Genomic DNA, 27,431 nt, shown 5'->3' with positions numbered 1-27,431 from the left:
GTAATTGCCACCCTCCAGACTCAATTAATCAATCTGCTTTGATGCGATAATTACAGCGCATCACAGCAGACTCCACACTACTGTATAGGCACTCCTTATGTACAAGTCCCAGAACTACAAGCGTGGGATTTCAGATGCCACCTCCCCCCACCATGGCATCTCCTGATCGTGGCATTTTAGAGAAGTGTCAAACTGACTAGACTACAGCAACAAAACTCTTTTGAATACTAAGAACCTAGGTGCTATTTGTGATAAGAGAAAAAAAAGTGTTCAGTCAGAAAGAGCTTGATTTTTGTTGTACATGCAAATTAAATAAGAGTGATTTTATGGAACAATCACAAGAGGGCAGCATACGGTAAAATAATATATTTTCCCTTTGCTAATTATATTTTTGACATATTTGGTAAAGACTTCCAAGTGGTCAGTGCTTTTATGCTGATACTTCATTTGGCTTGATACAAAAGTCAGAAGACAGAAATATACAAATGCTTGAGCATTTTATAAAAATCAGAGTTCGTATGGTTTTGTAACAGCAGCCAGTCATATTAATGTAAAATATTCACAATATTTTTAAAGTAAAGAAGTGCAAGGCACTCCAAGAACATGAAGCGTCACCCACCACTGTGACAGCAGGAAAGTCACACAACCACTGTAGGTTTTGACATTGTGCATTGTTTGCTTAAATAAAAATCTGTAAGGCCCCAGACTGCACATAGCACATGAGCAGTCTCATTGATTTCAGGGAGGAGAGGCTGCAGAGATGCAGCAGTTGGCCCTCATTATTACAGGCAGTACAATCAGGCCTAAGAACAGGTATTCTTCCACACCACAAGTGAAGCAGACAGGGACACAGCATTCATTTTTTTTGCTTTGCTTTTCGAAAAAACTCTCTTAGGTCATGATTCCACAACGTGCCATCCATGCTGAACTGAACGAGAGCACAGAGTTTCTTGGCACTGCAAAAGATCAGGTCCTTGTCCATTATGCAATATTATTAAGGTTGTGTCATGCGGTATATTTCTCCTCGCCTTGTTTTTCAGTTTTGTGGTAGTGGGTATAATCATTATACAGTTCCTTAAAGACTTCCCTTACGCCAGGCTGTAGGGATGCACTTAAGAACTTGATATCACTTTCAATGCAAAGGTCTAGGATGTGATACAATCCCTCTGTTAGATGTTTCTTCACTTCTGGGTGCAAGGTAACCTATGAAAAGAACAAAAAAAGCTTATTAATTTTTTCCTACTCTCCATAGTGAGTATACCTCATTATAGTAAAATCCTGACATGACAGAATCCTACTCTATCAGCCCATCCAGAATGGTTCATTAAACACAGCATGAAGTATAAGCCAACAAAAATTCTTTTCTCAGATTGATTTACAACATAGGAGCCATGTGTAATCCCACATGTTAAAATGCAGATACATGCTGTTTCACTTGCAGTGAAGTACAGGTGAAGACACACCCGTCAGAAAACTTAGCAACCTAAAAACTACGATAGGCATACCCTAAGATATTCCCTGGAACATATTTGCCAGAGGAATTTGTACTCATCTTTCATGATCAGGAATCTGCGCAACATATATCAGATGCAGGCTGCACAAACTCGGGGACCAGTTAGATCGTTTTAGCATTTAAAAGGAGGTGGCATGCTTTGCCTTTTCCAGTTTAATAACATGCTAGTTATCCAGGCAGTTTTATCAAAGGATTTTAAGTGTGCTTCATAGGTGCAATAAGGATGCTTCAAGCAAGCCAGCAAGATGTGCATTTACTCAACCTAAAAAGGAGCAGCCCAGAGATTAAATGCCTTGTTCAAGGTCATGTAGCAAATAAAGGCAGAACTGGGAATTCAACTGAAAGCTCCCGACTCAGTCCCTTGCTCTAGTCACTGAACATGCATGCTGTCTTCTCCCAACTGGCATAACCCCTACAGCGAGGAGTGTCAGTGCCGACTCTAGGCAAACCAGAGCACACCCTAATGCTCACAACCCACTCACTACAATATAACTGCCTGAGGCAGAGCTAGCCTCTTGGATTATTTTTGACACGTCCCATCTCTGCTAAACACCAAGATTAGCTCCATGGCCCTATACCTGTGCCTGCATGCACCAAGTTATGGAAACTGCATTAAAAAACTGTCTTTAAAAATATTCCTCTGTTCCTGAGGCAACTAATAAACTTGTCACCGGTGAAATGAACCCCTCAGAGTGACAGGTCGATTTTTCTACCTAAAGTAACAGGACACTGGAGGGGAGGGGGCTGATTTCCCCTGCCAGGGACGAGGAGCCAAATGATTGCTGCAGAGGGAGTGGTACAAAAGTCCTATGTTACTACAAACATGGGCAAGATCAGTCTTGCTACAAGCACATGGATCTGTATTTGACTTAATGGCTTGTACCCTCTCACATCACATATGAAAATGGGCTCCAGCCCTATATAGCTCTATCCCTGCTCTCCAATGCAGCTTCCCCTTAGCACTTTGGCCCTCTCTAAACATTGCAGGTATTTTGCAATTAACTGGCTAATTGTGCAAGTACGTCAAGACCAGCTACACATGCAACATAACTGACCACACAATAAAAAGCTTCAATGAGCTATAAAGTTAGACTTTAAAAATGTGTACTAACTTTATAGCTGGTTGCTACTAAGCTTTAGTTTGCATGTGTAGTAGGGTCTTCCCTGTGGCTGGGGAGGGACACGTGTGCCTTCTATAATGTGGAGCCCATTCTCCTCCCCTTCTGATATGCATCAGTCCTCACCAATTTAATAGTCAAATAGGAACTGATCCTTTTGTAACATTCTGATCTCTCTGTTCCACAGGAGATTAAAGACTTACTTGTCTCATGCTTAGTTACCCTGTCCATATGTTAATCTCCAAACCACCCATTAGTGTAATCAGTAAACTTATTAGACATAGCACCCGGAAGTAAAAGCCTCAAGAGACTGTACACAGTAGTACAACACCAAACAAGAACCTTTATCATTGGAAATTAGTGCCTGTTTTACTTTTTCAGATACCTAATTTCTGATATATTCAATGGTTTTGTAACTAGTAACCATAATTGCTGACAGCAGATTTTAAAGAGGTAGGTCTAAAGATGGTTAAACAGACTCCATACCATGGGAGTGGGCGGGGGCTATTCTTTGCTGAATAAAGTTACATTCTATATATGAAAAACTACTTAAAAAAAACCATAATGCAGCCATGCCCACCTAATACACCTATTCTTTCTGTTGCTATTTCAATACTTACCTTTCTGCTTCCCATCCACACTCTCACCTTTGCAAGTGGAAAAGTAGTTGGAGTCTTTTAAATCCCACCTTCCTGGTAGTGGATTGTATTAAGTGTACTGTTACACTTAAAATACAACCTAATACATAGGCGATGTGTAGGGGAGCCACAGCAGGGGCACATGCCCCCCCACCCCCCAACAAGGCCACCGCCAACACCTGAGAGAGCTTGCCAGCTCCAGCCCTGTCACCAATGCCGGTGCCTGCAGGTGCCCGCCCCAGACTCGGGAGGCACCAGTCGCCCATGACCTAATAATACCTTAAGCGGTGTCAAAGGTGGCAAGATCCAATGACCAGAATCCTTTTTAATATTTCTGTACATGTAAATAAATATTTTACCATTAAGATGATTACAAAATATTTGGACACTCTGCACTGTAGTTAGATTTCTAAAATATAATTCATATAATCCTTTTAAATGTTCAACACATTTACATATCGCAGTCATCCTAATAAGATGAAATTCAGTAAGATACTTTATGTCCCTGTGCATCCAGAGATTCCAATGCACTTTATTAACAGGAGTTAAGCCTCACTGCTCCCCCAAGAGGTAGGCAGGAAGTACAAAAGAAAAAATATCCCAATCAGTGTCAGCTGAACAGCTATTTAGCAGCAAAAATTTCAGAGAACACGAAGTGTCACTTTATTCTTGGACGCAGTAGACATGGTTCCTTATCTGTTGAGGATAATAGAATAAATCATAGAGAAGTGGGGCTAGAAGGGAATTCCAGAGGGCATCTAGTCCAAACCCCTGCCTGAGGCAGCGTCATCCCTATTCAAACTATCCCATGCAAACCATCATCTAAATGATGTATAAGACTACTGTGAGCCCTGATACAACACAGACCTAACACCTGCTACAGGCAAAGAACGGGAACCACAGCAGCCAATGTCCTGCTTCTATGAAATGCTGCCAGTATATGTTCAAGAGATCCCAGATAGAGGGCCACACCCCTTGCTACAGAGGAAGGCAAAACCCCCCACAGTCCATATCAACCTGACCATGAGGTCAAATTCCTTCCTGATCCCAAATATGGTGACCAGTCTGACCCTGAGTAGAGGGGCAAGACCTTCTAGCCAGGAAACTGGCTTTGGTCCCAGCAGAAGTATTGGCACACCCCAGTTAAAGTCCCCAGCCTTGGCTGTTGCCAATACCCAGCATCTCTGGGAAGGTTTAGAAACATCCTAACACATATCAGAATGGGAGGTGGGAACAGGAGCAACCAGCAAAGCCCCAAAGCATGGGAAATACCCACAGTATAACATGGGTATAGCTATGCCTAAACCATCCCCAACCAGTGGCTGTCCAACCTAGTCTTGAGCACCTCCAGGAACAGACAGCCTACAACTTCCCTAGCCAGTCTATTCCACTGTCTCACTATTCTAATAGTGAAGAAGTTTTTTTTTCCAGATATCCAACTTTTGTTGCAACTTCAAGTCTTTGGTCCACATCCTCCTCTCTGCACTAAAAGAGAAAACGTGCTTTCCATCTTATTTATGGCAGCCCTCCAAGTATTTGAAGACTGCTATCATGTCTCCTCTTAAGCATCTTTTCTGCAAGCTGAACAAGCCTAGCTTCTTCAGTCTCGCCTCATATGACTTCCTTTCCAAGCCCTTAATCATCTTTGTTGCCCGCCTCTGGACCCTCTCTATCTTCTCCACATCCTTTTTAAAATATGGGATGAGGCCTAACCAGTGTTGAATATAAAGACGCTATCACCTCCCATGTCTTGAACCTAATGCTTCTATTGATGCATTTCTAGCATAAACATGCTCATCAATTTTCTGGTGTGTACAAGATTATATAAGACCATCTCAGACTGATTCTTATCTAGCACCTGTCCTCCCAAAGCTAGGAGGGCCTATTCTTCCAAAATGATATGGATTTTGCTAGGGCAAAGAGGAGAGTCAGTTTGTACCTTAGGGAAGATCAAGGCATCAGCTGACGGAGCCAGAGCTATAAAAAAGGGTCATAGGAAACCGGTTTGGAATGAAGCTTAGAATATGGAGACAGAGCCCTGCCCCACCCCCACAAAAAGGCAGACTATGCATCTAAAAGTTACCTGCTGCAGTGCCAAGCTTATAGTTGCCTGAATCTTAGACTGGAATTCAGAGCTCTGAGGCACTGAGGCTCCCTATAAGATGCAGTTAAGTGCCGCGCAACGGGGTCCGTGACATCCGGTAGGAGTGTACAAAATGGGCCGTATTTAATTCGGATTCGGCCCAAATCAAGGACAGCAATTCAATTCGTTGATTTGGATTGCTGTCCTGATTTGATTCAGCCAAATCTGAATCTGAAGATTCAGTGTAGATTCAGAGAAACAGCAATTCAGCCATAGACACAACTTTAAATGTTTTTTCTACATACCTCAAGGTACCAGGCATGGCTTGTGAATGCTGATGGAGCATCCCACAGGAGCGCGGGTGGGGGCCCTGCATGCTCAGCAGCAAACCCGGAAGTGGAGTGGAAGTGGACACCCCCCCCGCATCCCCCCAGCTCAGCAGTTGGCCACAGGGGGACCCCAGGGAACCCCCCACACCCAGGAGGCACCAGTCGCTGAGCAGGGGGGAGGGGAGGAGGGTGGTCCCCTGTGCGCTCTCCGGTGGACCCAGAAGTGGACTGGAAGTGCTTCTGGTCCACTTTCAGGTCTGCCGCTGAGTGTGCTGGGGACCCTACCGCACTCCCATGGGACACTCCATCTGCCCCACCATCTCAGCATTCACAAGCCACCTGGTACCTTGAGGTATGTAAAAAAAAAAAAAAAATCTGAAGTTGTGTCTATGTCCAAATCATCGAATATTTCCAAATCTCTCCAAATTGATTTGGAGAGATTAAAGGTTCTCCTGATTCGATTCGGATTTGGCTGCCAAATCAGGCCACATCTTGGCCAGATCGAATCAGCGACCGAAGCTTTGCACAGCCCTAACAGCCAGCACAGCTGCCTGAAGTCAGTTCAGCCAGTGGGCAGCTGCCTAGTACTGGAGCTATACTTTATGCATGGACTGGTTCAATTGTAAAACAAATAGCCCTAGATGCCCGGCATCTTTTCCTCCAAAGACCTCGAAGCTCTTCAACAGTAACAAAAGCACAGCTGGTAGTTTCTGACTGGGTTTAGCCATAAGCTAGGCACTGAACTGCTCAATCAGGTCAGGAACAGCTGTAGGAAGGTGCAGCAGTGCATCTCAAGATGCTCAGAGAGCTTCCATGGGAAAACTGAAGTGGTTGTACTGTTCAGGAAAAAAAGAGGATGAGACAGCAGCTGAGCAGGGGTTGTCAGGATTGTACTTTTGGACTCTGGCACCACAATTCCACTTAAGCTCCCCATTGGATGCCTGAAGCCTTTCTTGGACCTGGACTAAGATCCTCAAAGGGGCTATAGAACCTTGTGCCTACTTGCAACAATCTTGATCATGGTTACTACTAGACAAGAGGAAGAAGGTACTATTATTCACAGGTTGCATCTCCAGTGGGTTTTCTCTTCATCTTCAGGCTGACCACCCAAACATACCACTAACATGTGAGTAATGCTTGTTCTAGCCCTGCTTTTCTTTGTTTTGATACAAGTAACAGCCCCTGGCATTTCTGCTGTCAATTAATCCTTCCCTTTTTGTTCTTCCTCATATATAGATCTACCAGGTCTGACTGGAAGAGGTAAGAGACAGTAGAAAAAAAAGTCAGGGGAAAGAGGGGAAGGGGAGAGGAAGGAACATGATTACAAAAAGCAAGGACTCAGGAAGCTATTAAGTCCCAACAAAGATTTGGAAATGGGCAGAGCTGCTGCCAGACAGAAGGCTACTGCAGTTAATGAGCACTGCTGGAGATACAGGCAGGGCAGGCATGCTGCAAAGGTATGCAGGCAGAATTCTGAGTGGCAGCCTGGTCACTGCAATTCAAGTGGCAGCAAGCACTCAGCTTACCCTAGTTAGTCCTATTGGGGGAAAGGATGCACAGGACAGGAGCAGCTAGATTTATCACCCTACTTACAGTCCTTAATGTCACTATCTCCAGTCACTCCAAACCTATCTTTACATCAAGGTTATTGCTGGGAAAGACTCAGGCTGCACACTTCGAGGAAACTATGATGAACATTTTAACATCACTTTTGTGGGGGGTTGACAAAACTACAGTGGGCTTGGCACACTCTGTAGCTGATGCTTAAAACTATCCTAGTGCTAAAAAACACAGCAACACCTTGCAACATGACACTGGTGTTGGGACTTGCTTTAAGTGGCAGGCATATGAAATGGCACCTGCTGAACTGAGCTGGACAGGAAGTGGATTTGGCCATGGAACAACTGTGGAGATCGCTGACCCTCAAGCAGCTGCTCCAGACAGCAGGCTGCCTGCTGCAGAAACAGGAACTGAAATCTCTTAACAGAAACCAAGCCCAGCAGGACAAACTTCACCTCCTCTGCCCCAGCCCCTCTTGCTGTTTCTAGGCAGGAGAGGAGATCAGAACCATAGAGGAGCACGGAGAGGACAAAAGTAGGCCAAAACTATCTAGATAAAGGGCTTGAGCTTGGCCTCCTGATTCTGTCCACAGCACAAGAAAAGAATTAGGAACCAGCAAAAGACACAAAAACTGCTAAGGGCATGTCTCAAACTTGGGCCATGAACACAACAGTGGATCAGCTTTTATGGCAAGTCGAGCTGCCCCATTTTAAAAAGGGATGAATAAACAACAAAAACCTTGGGGGGCTGGGACTCCACCACTCTCAAGAGTGACTAATTTGCCTCTGCACAAACTAGGAGCAATTTTCTCATGCTTCCCCATGCCTATTTCCAAACACCCAGTTTGTTCAGTCCTCACACATATAAGTGCACAGCCTACTCATTTGCACACAGCTGCCATGTGTATTTTATGCTTGGTTTATGCCTCAGTCTTTGCCTCTGCAGTTACATGCTCATAGCCTCAGAACACATCAGTGCAGCTCAGGAACAACCACCATAGCATGCGACTTTGGTCTATAGCATGTGACATATATGTGACTATAGCACAAATATGACTATAGCATGTGACAGCTTCTGTAATAACAGGCTGATGCAAACCCTCTGGCTTCAGCAGAGTCCTAGTCTTGCCTATGAGTATTTCTCTTTGATTTATAGCAGAGGTATCAAACTCCTCCAGCCCAGTGGGCAGGTGAGTGAGGCAGAGCCAATTCGTGGGCTGCACTGGACCCACAGACCAAGCCTACAATTTGGATCCAGAGGCGGCACTGCATGTGCTTCCGTCCCTGAGCAGTCATGCTGCACAGCCCTGGAACTGCCATTGCGGGCTGTGCTGTACGGCTCTGGTGCCCTAGAGCAGCTGCAGCATGCAATGCTGACACTATGGGGCTGTATTGCACGTGGTGGCTACTCTGGGATGGGAGCTGGGACAGTCGTTGCATGTGGGGCCGACCGACACACCCCACATGTGGGTCACTTTGAGACTGGGCACCGAATGATACAGCTCTGTGGGCTGTACCTTTGACATGTGTGATTTATAGAATCACAGGATTGGAAGGAAAGCCCCAGGTCATTTAGTGCAACTGACTGCCCAGATGTAGGATGTGGTAGGTACTCCCATGCTGTTTCAGCCAGACACCTATCCAACCTTTTCTCAAAAACTTTTAGTGAAGAAGATTTCATGCAGCTTGTTAGATGGTTCTACTGTTCTAACGATCAGAAAGATTTATCCTCAGATTTAATCTAAATCTGTTTTGCTGCAGTTTAAACCCATTGTTTCATGGCCTATCTCCTGTGGCAAAGGGGAATAGTATTTGAAAATACCTATCACATCCCCCTCCAAGTTCCTTTTCTCTCAGCTAAACACACCCAGTTTTTTCAACCTTTTTCTGTGTGGGCTGCATTCTAATCCCTTCCTCATCTCCTCCTCAATATTGTAAGCTTGCCTCTGAATCCTCTCCAATTTCTCTGCATCCTTGTAAAAATGTGCACAAATTAACCAGCACCAACTGAAATGCCAGTATCACTTCCAAGTCCTTCATACAATATGTTGGTTAATGCAACCTAAAATTACATTTTGCAACTGCATCCCATTGCTGACTCATGCTGAGCTTGCAATCCACCAAAACCTCTAGCCCCTTCTTGGCAGTGCTACTGCCTACACCAACTGTCCCTCACTGTGTATTTGGTTGTGCCTTCCTAGGGGTAGCATCTTGCATTTTTCATTGTCATATCTGTTGTCTGTATCTCACTTCTCTCTAATTTATCCCTACAGCCAAGTCAACAATAAAAAAGTTAAATGGCACCAGACCTAGAACACAGTCCCCTGAGCTCCCCACTTAACATTCCCAGCTATTCTGACATCTATCCAAGTGCACTTACTCTTTGTTTGTGGTTATTCAGCCCATTATGTATCCACCTAACAGTAATTCCATCTTTCCCCACATTTATTGGTTATGCCTGAGCCAACATGGAAGAGTGAGTTTTTTCCTCAATAACTTTTTCGGGTTTGCTTTATCAAAGGAACAAAGGTGCTGTGCACTTGCAGAGAGAATCTCTGAGTAAGCAACATCAGTTTGGGAGGATTAGAGCCACAGTTTGGATCCCAAGTGCACGAAAAAGTATATTAGAAGAACCAAGTAATTTTGTAAACATGGGTTGTTTTTCAAGGAGATATTATTTCAAGAACTGTGTTTAAATTACCCCTCATTTAGAGCACTGAGCAGCCCTGTGTGCCCAGGAGGGGCGATACTCTGGATCTCAAAGAACTAGACCTTTACTAAGTCCTCAAGACAGATGAATGTATATTACCTTCTGCAGTTCAGTCACATATTTGGCTGCTATGAAGGGAGAAAACACTGTGAACTGCTCTGTTTTTGCAGCAATATAGTCATACATCCTTTCCACCAAGTGTGCACATTTCAACACGACTCCAAATTCATCCATGCTCCCTGAAAAAGAAATCAAATTGTGGTTCAAAGTTTGAGAGTCAAAAAAAAAAAAAAGACTCATTCAATGAATCTTTTCAAACAAACAAAACTCATTCATTACATGCAACAACACAAGCCAGCCATGGGATCTTATTTGGACTTGCCAATTAGCATATTTTTAATAGAGAAGAGAAAGATGAACTAGATAAATTAGCCCACAACCAGCTCCCTGCTTCTACTGCTAACACCACTACCAAAAATCTAGCCAGTTTAAAACTACCTCAGGTATTTCTGCACTATACTTCAGCCACCCTGTAGTGCAGGGGAGACATACCTATGATGATAAATGGAAGCAATGCATGAGGCCTAGTTTACACTAGAGAGTTTGCGAGCAGAACTAAAGTTGAGTGTATTCATAACCAATGGTTCTCTGCAAAGGCAGAGCCCTTTTTTCTTCTGACAGTTATACTACCTCTGCTGAGCAGAGTAAGGCTTGTGTTGCCACACAGCAGCTAGCATGTACATGTAAACACTGCCATGCTTTCCACCAGCTGCCATGGTTCTTTTTAACAGCTGCTCCACTTTGCACTTGGAGAGCTGCCAGAAGTACATGGGCACGTACATGCTCTGGTGGCTTAGAAGCAAGGTCTAGTGCGGCAGGGTAAAGTAAACACAGGCAAAGTTTAGTTCTGTCCTGGGCGATTATAAGGCAGCATAGGGGGGAGTGAGGAGATGCACTGTGTACCCTTTCAAAGGGTGTCAGTTACTCCTAGGAGCACAAGCTATGACACAGCTTGTGCTTACCTCTGCACATGTGGCTAGTGGCTTTGAAGACACATTATGGTACTAGGTCTTTATTTCAATGTCTACAGTTACAGTCTGCCTTGTTTTGCATTTTCTTCTCTGTGTTGCACAGGATCAGAGAAGGATAGGCCCGTAAAAACAGTGGAACAGCACCTCGTTCTCCTTTCTGTCGTCCCTCATGCATGACAGAAACCACCAGCCTACTGAAACTGTTCAGGAAAGATGGAGCCGCTTTTAACATCACCTGCAAGAACATCAAATGAAACAGTATCAGGCAAAACTGGATGCAGCAGAGCAAAACAAAAAAAGGCAGAAAGCATGATTCTAAGGTTTCCATGGCAGGTTATTTGACACCCCACAATTACAGAGAATGTATGCACTGCAAGGGAAGCTGCAGAGATTGCAAGTGCTTTGGGTCTGAGAATAATCTTTTCTGTATTCTGTGTTTCACTAGCTCCACAGCTCAGTGGAGTCCTGGCCCATACTGCTACAAACGATTTGTAGTCATCATCATCCTTAAGGAATCACCCTACAGACTCAAAGCAGAGGTTGAAATTCACACTGAATTAATGCTTGCAGGAAGCAATGGATAGTGTCTGTCCTGAAACTATTGCTAGCCCAAGAGATTTACAGTCCAACAATACTTACACATCAGCAGAAGGCAGCTTCTACAAGCAGCTTCCCACTAACATAAACCTTTAAGTGTAACATTCCCTAAGGTGCCCAATCCCCATTTTCAGAAGTGGCTTTCACAGGTAGGAACCTAAATCCTACTGATCTCTACAAAGACTTCTGCTCTGAAATGTTATTTTTTAAAAATGGATCTTGACACTTTAGAAAAGATTACCCTAATCTGATTCCAGAGGTTTGTGACAAATCTGCAGTCAAACGATTCTTTAAAGTGTAAGCAGAAAGCAAAGCAAGACAGTGACTGAAGCAAGTGTCTTTTAGGATCTGGTATCTCACAAGCTTCCAGGGCTACAACCCTTCGATGAAACTGGTGCAAATACTTTTAGAACCACAAGTTTTGGGGGGGGGTCTTCAAGATATAGCTCAGAAGTCAGGGATTTACATCTTGTTTTTAAAAACATTTCTGATCATTGGCATACCCATCTTGCTTCCTCCCGTCCCCACAGACCTTAGGGTGACACTGCAGGATAGAGAAGAGCACTTCGTGGATTCCCAGGAATACGCTGCCATAATCCTGTGTCTTCAGATGATCCAGAGGGACTGTTAGAAGAATATTAAACACCAGCGACACATGATGTGGGTTTGTGAGAATCTCTTCTCCTTGCCTCAGGAGGGCTGCTACTGCCTCCAGTATAGGCACAACAATGGTGGGAATCAGCAGCTGGTCCTGGCAGGCTTCTCTGCATTGCATCTACATGTGAAATTGAAGAAGAAAAAAATAGGTTCCCCCAACACACCCTTGTACTTGAACCTGGAGGATTAATATTGGTATAACTATGTGAATAAAGAGCCCCACTCACACTAGCCATTCTAAGTGCATGGATGATATTGTGTCCACACATGTAATTTCCTGCAAGCACTGCTGAGTCTGTGGACTGCTGCTGCGATACCACAATTCCCTAGAGCAGTGGTTCTCAACTTTTTTTATACCAGGACCCATTTGTAAACATTGATGGCCAGTTCCAACCCAGTGACCCTCATTCTCGACCGACTGCCCCCTGCCCCGATGCTCCAACCCCACCAAGTGTGTGGGGGCAGTGGGGATGTGTTTGTGTATTTCTCAACTCATGGGTTGCGACCAGAAAGTGGGTCACAAGAATATGAAAGGGCCACAGACAAACTTTTAAAATGGATTCTCCTTTAAAGGAAAACATTTGGGAAACGTGGCTTTTCCCTTGCAGGCTGGCAGAGTTCCAGCCTGCAAGGGGCTGGAACCTCCCCCTCCCTTGCCCCACACAACTACCCCCTGCCCCACACACTGGGGGACTGGGGCTAGCAGGTTGGGAGTGAAGGGGACAAGTGGGACCTGATACAAAAAAAAAGGTTGAGAACCACTGCCCTAGAGAAGATTCACAACAACCACGATAAATGGTTCCTATTTACACTCACTTGTTGTGTCTGTATTATTCCAAATATGTGTCCAATGGTTCTGTCCTTCACGAGCATCCACACATGTGCCATTAAGGATGGGAAAGTGGCATCTTCAATAACAGCAAGAGTTTTGCTAATCATGCCCAAACCACTGCCAGGCAAACTCAAGACCAGAGGGTCAGTTAGCCCCAAGGTGAGCACCAGTCTCACTGCAATAGGGTGTTGGGTAAAAAGGGCTGAGAAACTTGAATTCAGTGTGCCCTAGTTCCTAAGAAGGCTAATGGCATCCTGGGCTGTATTGGTGGGTGTGTTGCCAGTAGGTCAAGAGAAGTGATTATTCCCCTCTATTCAGCACTGGTGAAGCCACATCTGGAGTACTGTGTTCAGCTGTGGGCTGCCCACTACAGAAAGGATCTGGACAAATTAGGGAGTCCAGTGGAAGGTGACAGAAATGGTGAAGGGGCTGGGAGATGACTTATGAGGAAAGACTGGGGGAACTGGGCTTATTTAGTGTACAGAAGAGGAGACTGAGAGGGGACTTAATAGCAGTCTTCATCTACCTGAAGGGGGTTTGAAAAAGGATGGAGCTAGACTGTTCTCAGTGGTGGCAGATGATAGAACAAGGAGCAACAGTCTCAAGTTTCAGCAAGGGAAGTTTAGGTTAGATATGAGGAAGAATTTTCTCACTAGGAGGATAATAAAACACTGGAACAGGTTACCCAGAGAGGTGGTGGAAGCTCCATCCTTGGGAAGTTTCAAAACCTGATTAGATAAAGCTTTGGCTGGGATGATCTAGTTGGGGCTGGTCCTTCTCTAAGCAGGGGGTTGGACTAGATGCCCACCTGAGGTCCCTTCCAACCCTCACTTTCTATGATTCTATTATTTTCACACATGCTTCTTAGTAATGTACTTAGCCTTTGTTTTAAATCTGTTGGCTTTTTGCTTTGATACATGCCAAAACACAACAGTTCCCTTCTCCAATGAGTCTGAAAGACAGCTGTCCAGGACACAGAGAAGGGCAGCTCTCCAACCCCTCCATGCAGACTAGCAAGTCCTCCCATGTATTACAGGGAAGCTCCAGGGAATTATATCTCTTCAAAATGATGATAACAGTAATGTGCTTTGTGCCAAGACAAAAGGATTTATCTGGAGAGATTTGTTCCAAGCAGTGGAAACAAATCATAAACCAACTCCTATAAAATACATCATTTTTATTTATTTTTTAAAATACATTTCGTGCTTCAGACACAATAGTTGCAGGCTCAGCCAAACAAGGGGGAGATAATGAAGTTACAGCCATGGGAGCTGTGAGATACTTACAGCCAATGCTGTGATTATCTGGGGACTGGCAAACCAGAAAGCTTTCTCTTTCTCTCCACTTAACGGGCAGCTGAGCAGCAATTTGATTAGGGTAACAGCTGACAGTACTTCCTGCAGGAAGCAAGGAGACAAGCAGTCACTGGCAGAAAATAAATATGTTTTTTGTAGCACGGCAGAACTCTTATTAGGGAGACATAGTTTGAGGCATCTTCAAAGCCTTTATAAAGCAAAAATCCCCATATTAGACTACATCTCTGTAAAAGCCTGAAGATTAAAAGCAGCAAAAAAGATTTTAGGAGCTGACTGGTAATTGTATCCTGAACAAAGTTTATTTTAAAAGCAATTCAAGACATTAATACATTTAAAAAATAATCACACAGCAAGCCATATAGTGGCCACTGTAGTTAACAGAAGGAAGCAGAACAAATACCTGCACCTTTGCGCAACTTACTTAAGAAGTAAATAGCTTGGGACGTCATAGAGCGTTTAAAGTGAACCAAACTGAAGGTGTGTTACCAGTGCATTTTAACCTTACAGTTCACACACATGCATTTCAATGCTTATACGCTAAGGTGATAGGTATTATATGAACCAGGTAGGAAGACTTGCATATCTCTTTAACAAAAATGACCTACTGGCTATATCCATGACAGAGATGCCTTTTCAAAATGAGCAGAACCTGGGCCAGCTTTCCCTGAGTTGTATCTGGGTATGACCCACTACTCCCAGAAAGCCCTGGACAGATGCAGCATTTGAAACAGTTTGAAGAACATGGAAACAATCATGCAAGCCTGATGATCCCATGTGACACCAGATGAAGCCCGCCATAAATACCTTTTGATAAAACAGTAACTATTTAGAAGCACTTTATTTTGAAGCACTTCTGATTATGTCTGTACCCTCTACGGTGTATGATGGGGAGTTTCTCCATCCCCTACCATTCCACAGAGCTCTGCCCTCCCCCTCAACCAGTAAAGGGGGGATAGGAGATAGCAAGGTGGTCAGCCCATGAGCACTCTCCTGCGCACTAAGATATCCCTGGGGCTGGAAAGAATGATTCTTTGCACAGCTCTCCACCTCTGGAAAGGGGAAACTGGAGGCCAAGTGCATAGGAAAGCACTCACTGGCCATCTGCCATGCTCTCCTGTTGTGAGAGGAGCAGAGCACTATAGGATGTTGGAAGACCAAACAAACCTCTATCATGCCCCCCCACCTGGAGAGCAGAATGCTGCAAGCTGTCATGGTGATTTTTAAGTGCTCTGGCTGGGTTCTGTATGTCTGTCCATGCCCTGAAGCACTACAGATTTAGAGCACTTCACGGTATGCCTGTCCATGGCCTAAATCAACTCATTTTCCAAAGGGTGGACATACCAGGCTTTTTATTTTGGTCAAAATGCTCCCAGTATTATCACTCCCAATGTAGCTCCAGTGAGAAAAGAAATCAGTTGCCTTGTTTAATGTACTACTGGGTTCTGCTCAGATATCAGAAAGACAAGCCTGGGATCAGAAAGTTCATGGAATGGAACGACAGGAGCACCAGTGTAACTGGGACCTCGCATAGTGCTGCTGCTTAAAAGTACCACGTCAGCCAACAATGATCAAAGTAGAGACAACATGATGACTAGAATCAGGGGCCTCCAGTGTTTTGTTTATGCTGCACCTGTAGCAACAGTGGGAAATTTTCATGGAAAAGAGCCCCCAAACAATTGTGTCTGGTCTTAGTATCGATTTTCCCATAGGCTGATTCACCCTGTTCACAGAAGGCTTGTGATGATCAGGGATCTTGGTTCTCCCTGATAAAAAAAAAGAAATAAAAATCGCAAATTCTCTGATAAAACCCCCAAAATCCATGATTAAAATGAAAGGTCCCTCATGGTCCCCCCTCACTTGCAGTGGCAAGCTGCTCTGTTGTGTGGCCCCGCTCTTCTTTGCAGCGCTAGGTCACACCTGCTGAGTTCCAGAGGCACTCGGGGAGGGAAGCAGGGCAGGAGTCTGAGCCTGAAGTGGGCAGCCCATGCCCATGCCCTGCACACAGATCTGGGGGGCATTTGTCCTTCCTGTTCCCAGGAGTGCATGCAGACATGGAGAGCCAGCCCCACCCTCCCTGTCCCCTGGATAAGCTGTGCCAGGTCCCTGCTGCCCACTCCCAGCCCTGCCCAACTCCCTCACTCCCTATAGGGGCCTCAATTCCCCCTCGCCCCCTCCCCTTATCTGTGGGAGCTGCTCTCCAGGGTGCCTGGCAGCCATGTGCATATACCTGCATATAGCACCCCCTGCCTGATGACCCTGCTCCTGCTCCTTCCCAGCCCCTTGCAGGCTAGCACCCTGCCAGCCTACTGAGAGCTCATTACAAAACTGCAAAATCCTCAGGTTTCTCCAGTAAAATGAGAAATCTGTGTTGGCCTCCAGTAAAAGGTAAAATCCGCTCTTTTCTCCTTTTTTTCCCCCCATGGGAAATAAAAAACCCAGATCCCTGGTGATGATTAAAGTGTATGTGCAAAGCACCAGGAAAATGGAAAATGCTTAAGCTAATGCTGAGCAGTACAAAGATTAACAAGAATCCTACACTGCAGGAAAATGAGGCCTGCTGATTCACAGACTGGAACAATGAGAGAACTGGCACATTCTGACTAACACAAAAGAGGCGTACAGACCCTACACAGTGTGTGATTTAAGCAAGCTAGGCAAGGCATTGATGCATTATTCTAAGTCAAAACATTCACAGAAATTAAAGCAACTTCCTAGTAATCATCTGCATAACTGGGATAAATCACTTTTCAGGGAGTGATCTAAGGATTCTCCTGGATAAATAAAAGCTGCTATTGTAGCACTGAAATCAACTCAAGCACAGCTCGCAGGGAGAAATCCATGCGATTCCCAGTGCTATCAGTGGGAGTCAGACTGCTAAATCTTACTGAAAGTCTCCTCCATTTCCTTCTCAGTGGATTCTGTCTGTCATTGGCATCTCCAGAGCACTCCTCATTACAGCATCTAAGCACCAGATTTAACACCATTAAAGCAACCCGTCTGTGCAGCATAACGAAAAATGCTTTTAAGGCCAAACTCCTACTTCTTACTCAGCTTATGCTCTCTGGCCTCTCTTTCCTACCACCCACTTTGTTGGATACCATACTAATTCAGTTCTTCAAGGCAGAGAAAGAAAAAAAACAAGGAAAACAGAGACAAAAAATAAGCCAAACATTCCTTACCTGAGGATTCTGCTTCCAAAGGTTGCTAACCTCAATTCCCTGGAACACCAGTTTCATCATGGCATAAAACTCCTCAGTGGTACACCTCTCCAACAGCTGAGTACCCAACTCTGTCAGCTGTATTTCTATATTTTGAATCACCTGGACTGTGATCCCAGAACCTGCATATTAAGAAGGAAGACAAACACATTTGAACTGTTTATCAAACACAGAGAACTGCCATATGTAACAGTTTTTAAATCAGTCCTTAGAACGGGACTGTGGGCCTTTACAATATTTGCCTGCAAAACACAGTCTCTTCCTATTCATAACAACATGTCATTCAAAACACAGTAACCCTACTGTTTATGCCACTGTTATCATATTGATGAAATGCCTTCATTCTCATCACACCATGATGAGGCCTGTCCATGAACTATGGGAACAAACTGATCAGGCTGCAAGATATCTGGGCTTGGGGAGAAGAGCTACAAATACCACAGGCATTGAGTTGATATGCAAGATCTCTGTTAGACCATACCTCCAACATATTTAAATAAATGAATATACCTACATGTATATACATACAAGTTATGACCAGATTATATTTTCGTTTACTTAGCAATTTTTTCTCAGCTCCAAAATTGCAAGATTTTGGGTACGAGAAACAGATATTTTAACTTCTTTAATGCCTTGCTTTTCTCCAACACTTTCCATGACAGAATCTCATAGCTTTTTACCAAAAAATCCCGTCTCCACACTAAAGCATTATACCAGTTTTGCATACAAGTAAACTGAGACAAGTAGGTGTGGAGGCAGATAGTGTTAAGAAGTAGCATCAGAATTTGGTAGACTTGACATCGATTCCCGTGATTTAATTTCTACATACACACTGGCATCTGCAAGTGAATTCTGCAACTTTGAAGACTTGAGATACACAGCTTGAGAGACAGCTTTTGTATCTGTATATAGCAGCTGTTATACAGTCTCTCCGCATCTCTGCTAGCAAGGGCCTCAGGTAGGTTCACAACCAGATTTGCCAAGATTTTCCCCATGCAGAACTGCACTACAATTGTGCTCCTGGGCAAAGACATGTTAAGAATCAAGCAAGAGGGCAACATCAACATTCAAAAGAACATGCTGTAGAACTAAACTCAGCTGAATCCAACCTGCCCCAAAGAACGTTGCCAGTTTTGTTTAGAGTACAATGAGTCTGTACGATGTCAATGTACATTATACTTTGAGGGAGGCAACATACCATTAGACATTAGACTACTGGCAATCAAAAGGACTGGGCTTCTAATACCAAATTTATCAGACTCACTGGCCATATCCCTGTGAGGGGGAGCATGCACTTTTCAGTGCCTCAAAAGCTTTTGAGGCACCACAAAAAGCACAAGGTGCATGTGAAAAGGTACCCCACGCTGCATATTTAAAGCATGGAGGCAAAATTAGATACCAGGAACCCCTGGTATCTTAAGAAAAACACAGAAAAAAGAGTGGGGTGGCACATGTGGCTATAGTGAGCGCTGCCTGAAATGGAAGCCTGGACAGCCAGAGCCACACTCCGGCAGTCGAGCAGGCTCTGCAAGCCCAGATTAACACTGCTGCAGTCCTGGGAGGCCCCCCATGATCCCAGGTAAGGATGCTGGGGCCAGCCCAGATGCTGGCTCCAGCCTCCAGCCTCCCCTACCCTACCTGAGACAATCTGCCGTGAGCCAGAGCTCATATGCAGGGGAGTGCCTGAGGACAAGTAGCAATGGCACAAATATAAACTGCTGCTATTTGTCCCCGCGGAAACGCACGTTCCTACTCATGGGAATGTGTCCACTATGTGCAAGCAAGCAAAGGCATTCACAGCTAGCATCAGCTCTGGAAATACAGGTTTCTGGCATCTCCAAAAGCCAGGCCTTCTGCTTTTTCCATTTCCTCAGCCACAAGTATGGACAATATTCATCCACCTGCATAAGGCCCTACAAGATCTCCAGGTGAAAAAGTGCCAAACCATTTCCTCTCAGCTCTTTACATTTGCTGTGCTTGCTTGCTTCCCTCCTCAGACCCACTTGTCTAACTTTATTCTAACCATGCAGGTGGCCCAATAAAAGGCATCACCCCAAAAAAACCCTTGCTTCTCACATAATTGTCTGGACACAAGAACGTAAGAACTGCCATTTACTAGGTCAAACCATAAATCTATCTTGCCCAGTGTCATGTGTCACACAGTGGCAGAGTGTAGATGCTGGAAAGGAGAGTGAACAGGGTCTGACCAGTTTTTTTCCACTGGCCGTCTCTCTCACTTGCAGCCTCCACCATTTAAGGTCTAGGAAGTTCCGATTCAGAGGCTATATCCCTACCTCTTGTACTCAGTAGCTAGTGATGCCCCTTTCCTCCAAGAATTTGTCCAACCTTTTTTAAAATCTGGCTAAACTGTCACCTTCCACAACATCTGGTGGCAATGAGTTCAATACTTTAATTACATGCTGCGTGAAGAGTTTACACCACAGCTACAGCATCACTCTAACACTATCAATTTATCAAATAAACACTAGGCACGAGCAAAAAATACCAACACAACATTTTTAGAGCATCCCTAAAAAACCCTACAGCAAAACAGTCATTATCAGTGTGTTTTAGATTGCTGTCTCACTGGCTTGCACCACCATTTCTAAAACTTTATTATATCATTTTATAAAAGGCTTAGGGTTACATCTTCAAACCTTGATGTCCAAACTGTTGCCACAAACAATGCAGGAGGCACCAACAGAAAGTGTCTTACTGCATGCAAAACAGGTCTTTTCCATTAAAATGGAACACACAGGCACATAAATAGCTACTGTTTCAAATAAGAGAAATCTGGGGGATGGCAGGCATGGAGGGAAGAGAGTTTCAAAGAAAAATAACTACGATTGACACCCAAAAAATGCCTTCCAGATGAGACCACTGTCAAGTTAGATCCAAATGAGTTACCACCATCACAGTTTCTCTCTGAAAGCTTCTGACGTGCTCATAAAAAAAAAAAGCAAACAACAGAATACTTGCAGATTTGCTAACATGACTAGACACTCAAAGAAAATAAGTTAATGTGATTTTTACCCACCCCAGTATCCCTACATTTTCTGAGAAGATAGAGAGGGGATTTTAAAAAATCCATACCAGCAAGGAGTTTTTTTAAAGAGTAAAACACAGTGATAGCAGTCTCTTTTCCAGGATACAGATCTGGTGCCGAGCAGAAGACAGTTAAAAACTGCAGAGCGGACCGAAGAAACTGAAGATGGCCTCCTGCCGAGGCCAACTCTCTCAGTATCTGAGAGTAAAACTTTTGGTACAGTTCAGCGTGGGAACACTCCCAGTGTTTGCTAAGGTCTTTAGGACTCTTTGCCTCGCTGTCCCTATTCATAAATCTCAAATCTGCTTTCAGAAGAGTGGTGATAGAGGGTATAAATGTTAAAGGCAAAGGCTGGTCTTTGGCACAGTTCCAAAGGCAGGACTCAATGGCTGCTCCTGTGTGGAGAACTGCCAATTCCAACAAAGCAGAGAGCTCTTCTGTAGGTTGCTGTCCCTTTTCTTGCTGCTGCTGATGGAAGAGAGTCAGAATGTGGCACAGAGTGGTCAGTGCCACGAGAAGAAGCTGCCCAGTTGCTGGATTCCAGTTCTTCCTGCTCTTGCCTCTTGCTGCCTCTGCACTTGGTTTGCAGTTTGCTAGGAAAGTTGTGAACTTTTCCAAATTGAGTCTCATGCTCCACCTCCTTTCCACAGTCATCTGAAGGAAATGTTCCAGAAAGCTTTGGATCACCTGGAGAAATTCTGCCCACGTAGGAGATGTCCCATCAAAGCACTTGCTAGTTGAGAAGAGAGAAGTCATGACAGCCTCGAGAACGTCACTGGCATGGAAAACCTTAAAACTGGAGTTGGCATTTCTGCCAGTCTGTAGGCACGTTAGTAGGTGGAAGCAGGTACTTAGAAATTTCAGCTTACTGCAAGAGGCATTAGCTCTGGTATTGGCTACCAAGGACAGCAACAAGAGAAAACACCGGGTATGGTCTGAAGGAAAGAGACTGTCAAGTTTCAGTGCAGATAGGATCTCTAGTAGAGCTGAAAGCCTCTCTATCGTATCTTCTTCCAAGGTAACAGGGGAGCTGGTCCTTGTCAGTGTTAATATATTTTGAGCAACTTCTTCCATTGTTTTCCAGCATAAGCTGGGTTCATTCTTTAACAGTTTGTTTCCTGATGGTGCTACTAGCAAATCCAAAGTTTTGCAAGAAGAAAGAACTTCTTCATGCCATGGTATGTTATCTGTGGAGAGCAACAGAAGAGGATGATCTGCAGGGCCCTTAGCAGCCAAATGTACCATGCCAGTGCACTGCTGAATAATGCAACTTATAAAAGTACAGTGCAGCACCCGAATTTCTGGAAAAATAGAACTATGCAGCAAATCACTGGACACTTTTCCAACTGTGACAGAGGACTCATGATCAGCAGGAACCTCCTGATCTTGCATGGATGATAAAGTCCTCAGGAGCATGTCAGCGAGGTACTCAACATCTCTCAGAGAAAAATATGGAACCAGGATTGTAAGGTTTGAGACTACAAGGTGCCAGTGTGCAGTGGGATAGTTGAAGGCAGTGACCGCACTGGCATTGCCATTCCAGGGCTCAGACATTCCTGTGCTCATGGTTGATCGCCCAGATTCAAGGATGAAGGCTGTCATGTTCTGCAAGGCTTGAAGATCAGCCTCAGTCTTGGAACTGCTCTGTATTAAAATCTTTTTCATTTTCTGAAGAGCAAGCAGTTCTAAGCAATATTTACTAGTTGAGAAGCAGTTGCTTGAGAGCCCCACTACTTTCTTCCAAGACTGGGCATCCACAGTGGGAAGAAGGGCTGAGAAATCCCAGCTCTCCACAGCAGAATCACTAACAGCAGGAACAATGTCAGCCAGTGGACAAATGTACTTGCTGCAGTTTATATGAAGCAGAGTGTCAACCTCCACCCATGTGTAGACAAGGAGGAGAGCAGAGTCACTGGTCTTCTCTAGCCAAAGGTCTGCCTTCTCTTCCTTGACACAGCAATCCTTCAGAAGGTCCAGCAAGGGCTGGATGAGCTCTTTCTGCAGCTCACCCAGCAGACTCTGAGTGCGAAGGACCACAGGCAAAGGGGAGACATTGTCCAGACATTTCATATTGAACATAATAGCATGCAGCACCGAACTCAAAGACAGCAGTTTCAAGGCCATGTCAGAATCCCCTTCCACATAGCGAATGATGAAAGTCCGGCACTTCTCCAGGATGAGTGACAAAATGTCCAGAATCTGGTTGGGTGGCAGCTCGAGGAGGCACTCACAAAGCTTCACTGTCAGGTCAGCAGACAAGACTGGCAGCCTCAGTTCCTCAGCAGCTGGACGACATATCACAGACAGTACCTCTTCAAAAAGCTTTGGGAACTGTCGCAGCTTGGTGTAAGTCTGAAACATGACATTTATGAGGGCCTCCTGGGGCTTCTTTGTACGGAGCTCAGAGACGTCTGCATCGACCCATGCCGAGGCCACCAGATCATCTAGATCTGGCTCTACTATCAAATGGTTCAACGAAATCAAAGTCTTGAGACACCGAAACCAAGCTGGGATGGAAGCCTGAGAGTGATTCACCAGGGTCTCTGCCAGCCTGCGGTAAAAATGGAACTGGATTTCCTTGTGCCGGATGCGGTCAGCAGCAATGTTGTAGATGTCGTTGCTGAGCACTAAGTTCAGGAGTTGTTCTACTGCAAGTAGCTCTGTGTTCCAGACTGAAGGAGAGAGTGTCTTCCCCTCCCACCGGTCCTCCTGCAGGTAAGAAAGCCTGAGGCAGCTATAAAGCCTGGTGAACATGTGGAAGCAAAGCAGGTGGTTTTCTGCCTTACAGTAAGAGTCCAAGAAAAGCTTGTAAAGTAGAGGCACTGAATTTGCTACCACGTTTCCATGGAGAGCAGACTCACAAAAACTGGTATCACTCAGCTTGTTTTGCACTGTACTGACTGGCACAAGGAGAGTTTTAAGAGCCCCTTTCTTCCTTCCTTGTAGTTCCCTTTCTTGCAGCAGCTCTTCTTTATAGGATGACAAGAGCTCAAGCTGAAATATCCCAGTCTGCAGCATGGTCTCTATGTAAGTTCGGATTTCCTTGCCTAAGTGCTGACGTACGTGGCTGTCATCTGACTGCATCCATGTTCTGAAAATCAGCAGATGTCTCAGAAGCAGACATGCTTGAAACAAGTGGCTGGTCACTTGCCCAAACACACGGTTTGGATTGATTTGCTGCCTCTGAAGCAGGAGGTACTGAGCAAAGGTGAGCTGGAGGACATCAAACAGCTGTGAAGTCACAGCATCCTCTGAGGTCAGCTGCTTACAGGCCAACCAAGACAACTTGCTCAGGAGGTCCACCATCAGCTCATATTTTGCTGTATAAATGATGGTGAGGGGAGGAGTGGAAAGGATGCCTCTGCAGCAGCTCAGCACTGTGCCGATGTTCACGAGGTGCCCTTGTGCACAGGACTCTGATATCCTTTTATTTATGACCTGAAGATTGGGGGGGTGGAAGGGAGAACAAAAGGATTCAGTATCAATTTTGCAGCCAGAAATAAACTTTGCAGGGACTGGGGCAGCGTCATCTTTTCTGTGCTGAACAGCTCTAGGCGGACATAGCAGCAGGCCTTAATATAAACAAGGACAAAAATCTGTCAGTGCTCACTCCCAATCCCCAGGCACAGTCTGATCCCATAGTCAACTCATAAACTCTTCAGCACAGAAAATGTGTCTACATGCATGTATAACACCTAGCACAAGAACCCAATACCCCTCACAAGCTTTCAGTAGTAGTAGAAGAGATAGTAACTGTAGTACCGCTATTGGCCTCTGGATTTAATAAAGGAATTTTTGGCTCAACTACTATGTGATCGAACAAATTTCAACAGTGCACGTCTGACTGGGTCTTTTCCTACTAACCAGCATATTTAAGACAGTTCCCTCTCTAAGTGATTGGAGAAAGGAAAGCCTGTGATCATTCTAGCTTGATGTTATTAGGAAGTTTTGTCTTTCACACTGTTCTCCACAAAAATCCTCTCTCTTGCAGCAAAGTGGATAAAGACAACATATTGCCTTAAAAATTCAAAGTAATTAGGCAGTGTGTGGGGAGAGGAGGGGGGGAATAATTAGCCAGAATGTTATTTAGTGAATTATATTTCATGCATTTTGCAAGCTCTAAAACAGAGTCAGATCCAGCATCTTCCAAATTGTTTGGTTGGAATTACCTGTGCAATTGAAAAACTGAGGCTGATCGTTTTTCCATTCTTTAGGAGGTTTTGTAGTTTTCTGCTATGGATAATATTATCCAGGTAGGCCCAAAGTTTCTCAACAACTTCATCCTCCAGGTCAAGTTTCTTGTTGTAAAAAGAAACCAATGTATGGCTCACCCAATCAAGTAACACCTGTAAGATAAAAACAAAAAAACCCTATTACACCGCTATGTCTGTGCCTCCCTGTGAAGAGGTAAGGGTATGCACTTCACAATTAAAACACAATCCTGCATCAAAAATTACTTTAAATCCCAAATACAAAAAGAACTTGCATACTTGTTCCAAGTTTCAATCCACAAATGAAGCTATTTGTATAGGTCTGGCTTCACTTTTTTGGAGTTCCAACTGTTTCAATCATTTCCCTAGGCATATCACACTCCTGAAGCCTAGCAGATTGTATAAACTACAAAACTAACAAGATCCCTGGGCAAAGAACATTCAGACTGAACATAAAGATCTCATAAGCTCTACAATCACCACTATAGAATTACAAGCTCCAGAGCGCCAGTCTGACCTTTAAAGGCTTATAAAAGTCTTTAAACTTAAACGGTCTTCATATTGTAAACTCTATCCTGATCACTACAGACACAACCCGGCTCTTATAACATTTTCAGACCTACTACGAGGAAAGGAAACAGCATACAGTGTAAACCAGTGAGCCAAACAGCTCGCACCTAAGAAAATCTTTGTTTGCCAAAAAAGGCGAGAGAGCTTTAAACTTCTGTAATAGAAATAATGAAGTTTCTGAAGTTATTAAACCACTGACATGGATCTCAAGTTGCACAGAAAAGCAAAGATAAAGCTTTCAAGTCCTGTTTCCTTTTGGTATATGGATATAAAATACATATAATTCTAATTTTTTCCATCAAGAAAACACTTTTGAAATAAACACTACAAAGAGAATATTTAAATGAAAACCTTTAAAATATAATTAAATTTGATTAAATTAGATTTAAATGGTTGCTCTCTTAGCAAGATGTTTAAACATGTCTTAATTCAAACAAATTAAGACAATTAAGAAAAAAAAGAACTTGCATAAAGTTTTGTGGGCTAACATTGGTTCAAGAAAAGTGCTATTTTTTTTACACTAAGTAATGAGCACTAGAATGCACCATCCCATCACAGATTCATAGATGCTAGGGTCAGAAGGGACTTCAAAGGATCACAGAGTCCAACCCTCTGCCAGTGGCAGAAAAAAGTGCTGGGGTCATGTGACCCCAGCCAGGTGCTTGTCCAAGAGACTACACATGTCCAAGGGACTACAAATCAGGTGAGGCAAGAGACTACAAATCCCCAAAAACCAATTAATATGCTAGGCAAAGAGTTAAAAAAGGACTGAGGGTGTAGACTACAGGATTGAAACAAACGATTCATACGTGAACATTTCATGTGTGTGTGAAAGGCCACTGCTGCCTCCAAGGAAGAATCCAAGGAGTCAGTAGATGCTCTGCCCAGACACTAACAAAACTAGCAGGAAATAAGTCTCAGTCACAAATGGCTCTTCCACTCAGTCCAAGATCCCCCTCCTGGACCATGAGATAGCCATGTCACCCCATGCCAGTAATGGACTGATGAGGTAATCTGGAGACATGGTGGGACCAGATACAGGATGAAATGAAACATGCTGGTCCAACAGTTTTGGAGACTAAAGTCTTGCATTCATTCATGAAATAGGTACTACAGCCTCTTTCCCATTCTGCCCTAACTGAAATCAAACACCTCTAAATATTTTGACCCTGACTGGGAGCAAATGCCTCTAAAAGTGAGAATATGGGTGATCAGTTAGTCCATATTATAGTAGGATTTTCTGCTAAAGATACTAAATGAGGAATCCCAGGACACCAGATATTTAGTGCACATTTTGTGATGGGGATGATACAGTCTATTGGGAAATGAACTGATACCAAATTACGTTCACATAGGCCATTGTAAAAAACACCCCAAACCAAAATAGTAGCAGTGACCAGTCACTGCTATATTGGCACTAGGTCTAGAAACAAGCAATGCATTACAGATACTTTGAATCTGCAAGTTTTCAATGACAACTTAAACAGTACCCTTTTTTCTGTATTTAACAATAACAAAACAAAGAAAGAAAAACAGAACAAGAACCCACTTGCTCTTTATTAGGAAGGAAGCACTGATGGGAAACCCATGCAAAGTGAGCTAGCTTGAGTTTGTCTTCCCAGGAGGTCTTGGCACTTTTCAGCTTCAAGTGAATTCCAGAATAAATAGCCGCCATGGGGACAACAGGTAGATCTGAAAGACCAAATATGCAGAGAAATATAAAATATGTGCTTCAATAAACATTAGGCAAAGAGTATCTAGGGTTACCCCTGTAGCAGTCTGGGATCGAATAACCACTGCATCTTTGCTATTTCTGGGGGGGGCCTGCTCAGCATCCGATGAAGCTTATGTTATATATAGGTAACTAGCTAGGTAAGTGGACAGATATATGTACAGGTTTCTCTCGCTTCATGCTGTACATGTGTTCCCAGAAAATGGGGGATAACCTGTGTTTGCACCCACTTTACAATGTAACAAATAGGGATAGGTTCCAAGACCATGAC

The 27,431-nt window shown here is 44.1% G+C and overlaps 1 protein-coding gene across 2 annotated transcripts in view; it reads right to left on the bottom strand.

Moving 5' to 3' along the window:
- Nucleotides 1-425: 425 nt before the first annotated feature.
- URB2 (URB2 ribosome biogenesis 2 homolog (S. cerevisiae)) overlaps nt 426-27,431 on the bottom strand; it is a 37,696-nt gene continuing 10,690 nt past the window's right edge. Inside the window, exons 2-10 of one of the 2 annotated variants that reach the window (XM_019527350.1) lie at nt 26,978-27,120; nt 24,817-24,993; nt 20,695-24,085; nt 17,563-17,723; nt 14,354-14,464; nt 12,111-12,353; nt 11,126-11,216; nt 10,050-10,189; nt 426-1,203 (exon numbers count right to left, since the gene is read on the bottom strand). In XM_019527350.1, the coding sequence (XP_019382895.1) occupies nt 1,006-1,203; nt 10,050-10,189; nt 11,126-11,216; nt 12,111-12,353; nt 14,354-14,464; nt 17,563-17,723; nt 20,695-24,085; nt 24,817-24,993; nt 26,978-27,103 (4,638 nt within the window). In that variant the 5' untranslated portion in view covers nt 27,104-27,120 and the 3' untranslated portion in view covers nt 426-1,005. The other variant, XM_019527352.1, reaches the window with a different exon arrangement.

Source organism: Gavialis gangeticus, unplaced genomic scaffold, assembly GCF_001723915.1.
Source record: "Gavialis gangeticus isolate Ggan-Ray unplaced genomic scaffold, GavGan_comp1, whole genome shotgun sequence".
Classification (NCBI taxonomy): Eukaryota; Metazoa; Chordata; order Crocodylia; family Gavialidae; genus Gavialis; species Gavialis gangeticus.
This window is presented reverse-complemented; position numbering and strand designations above follow the sequence as displayed.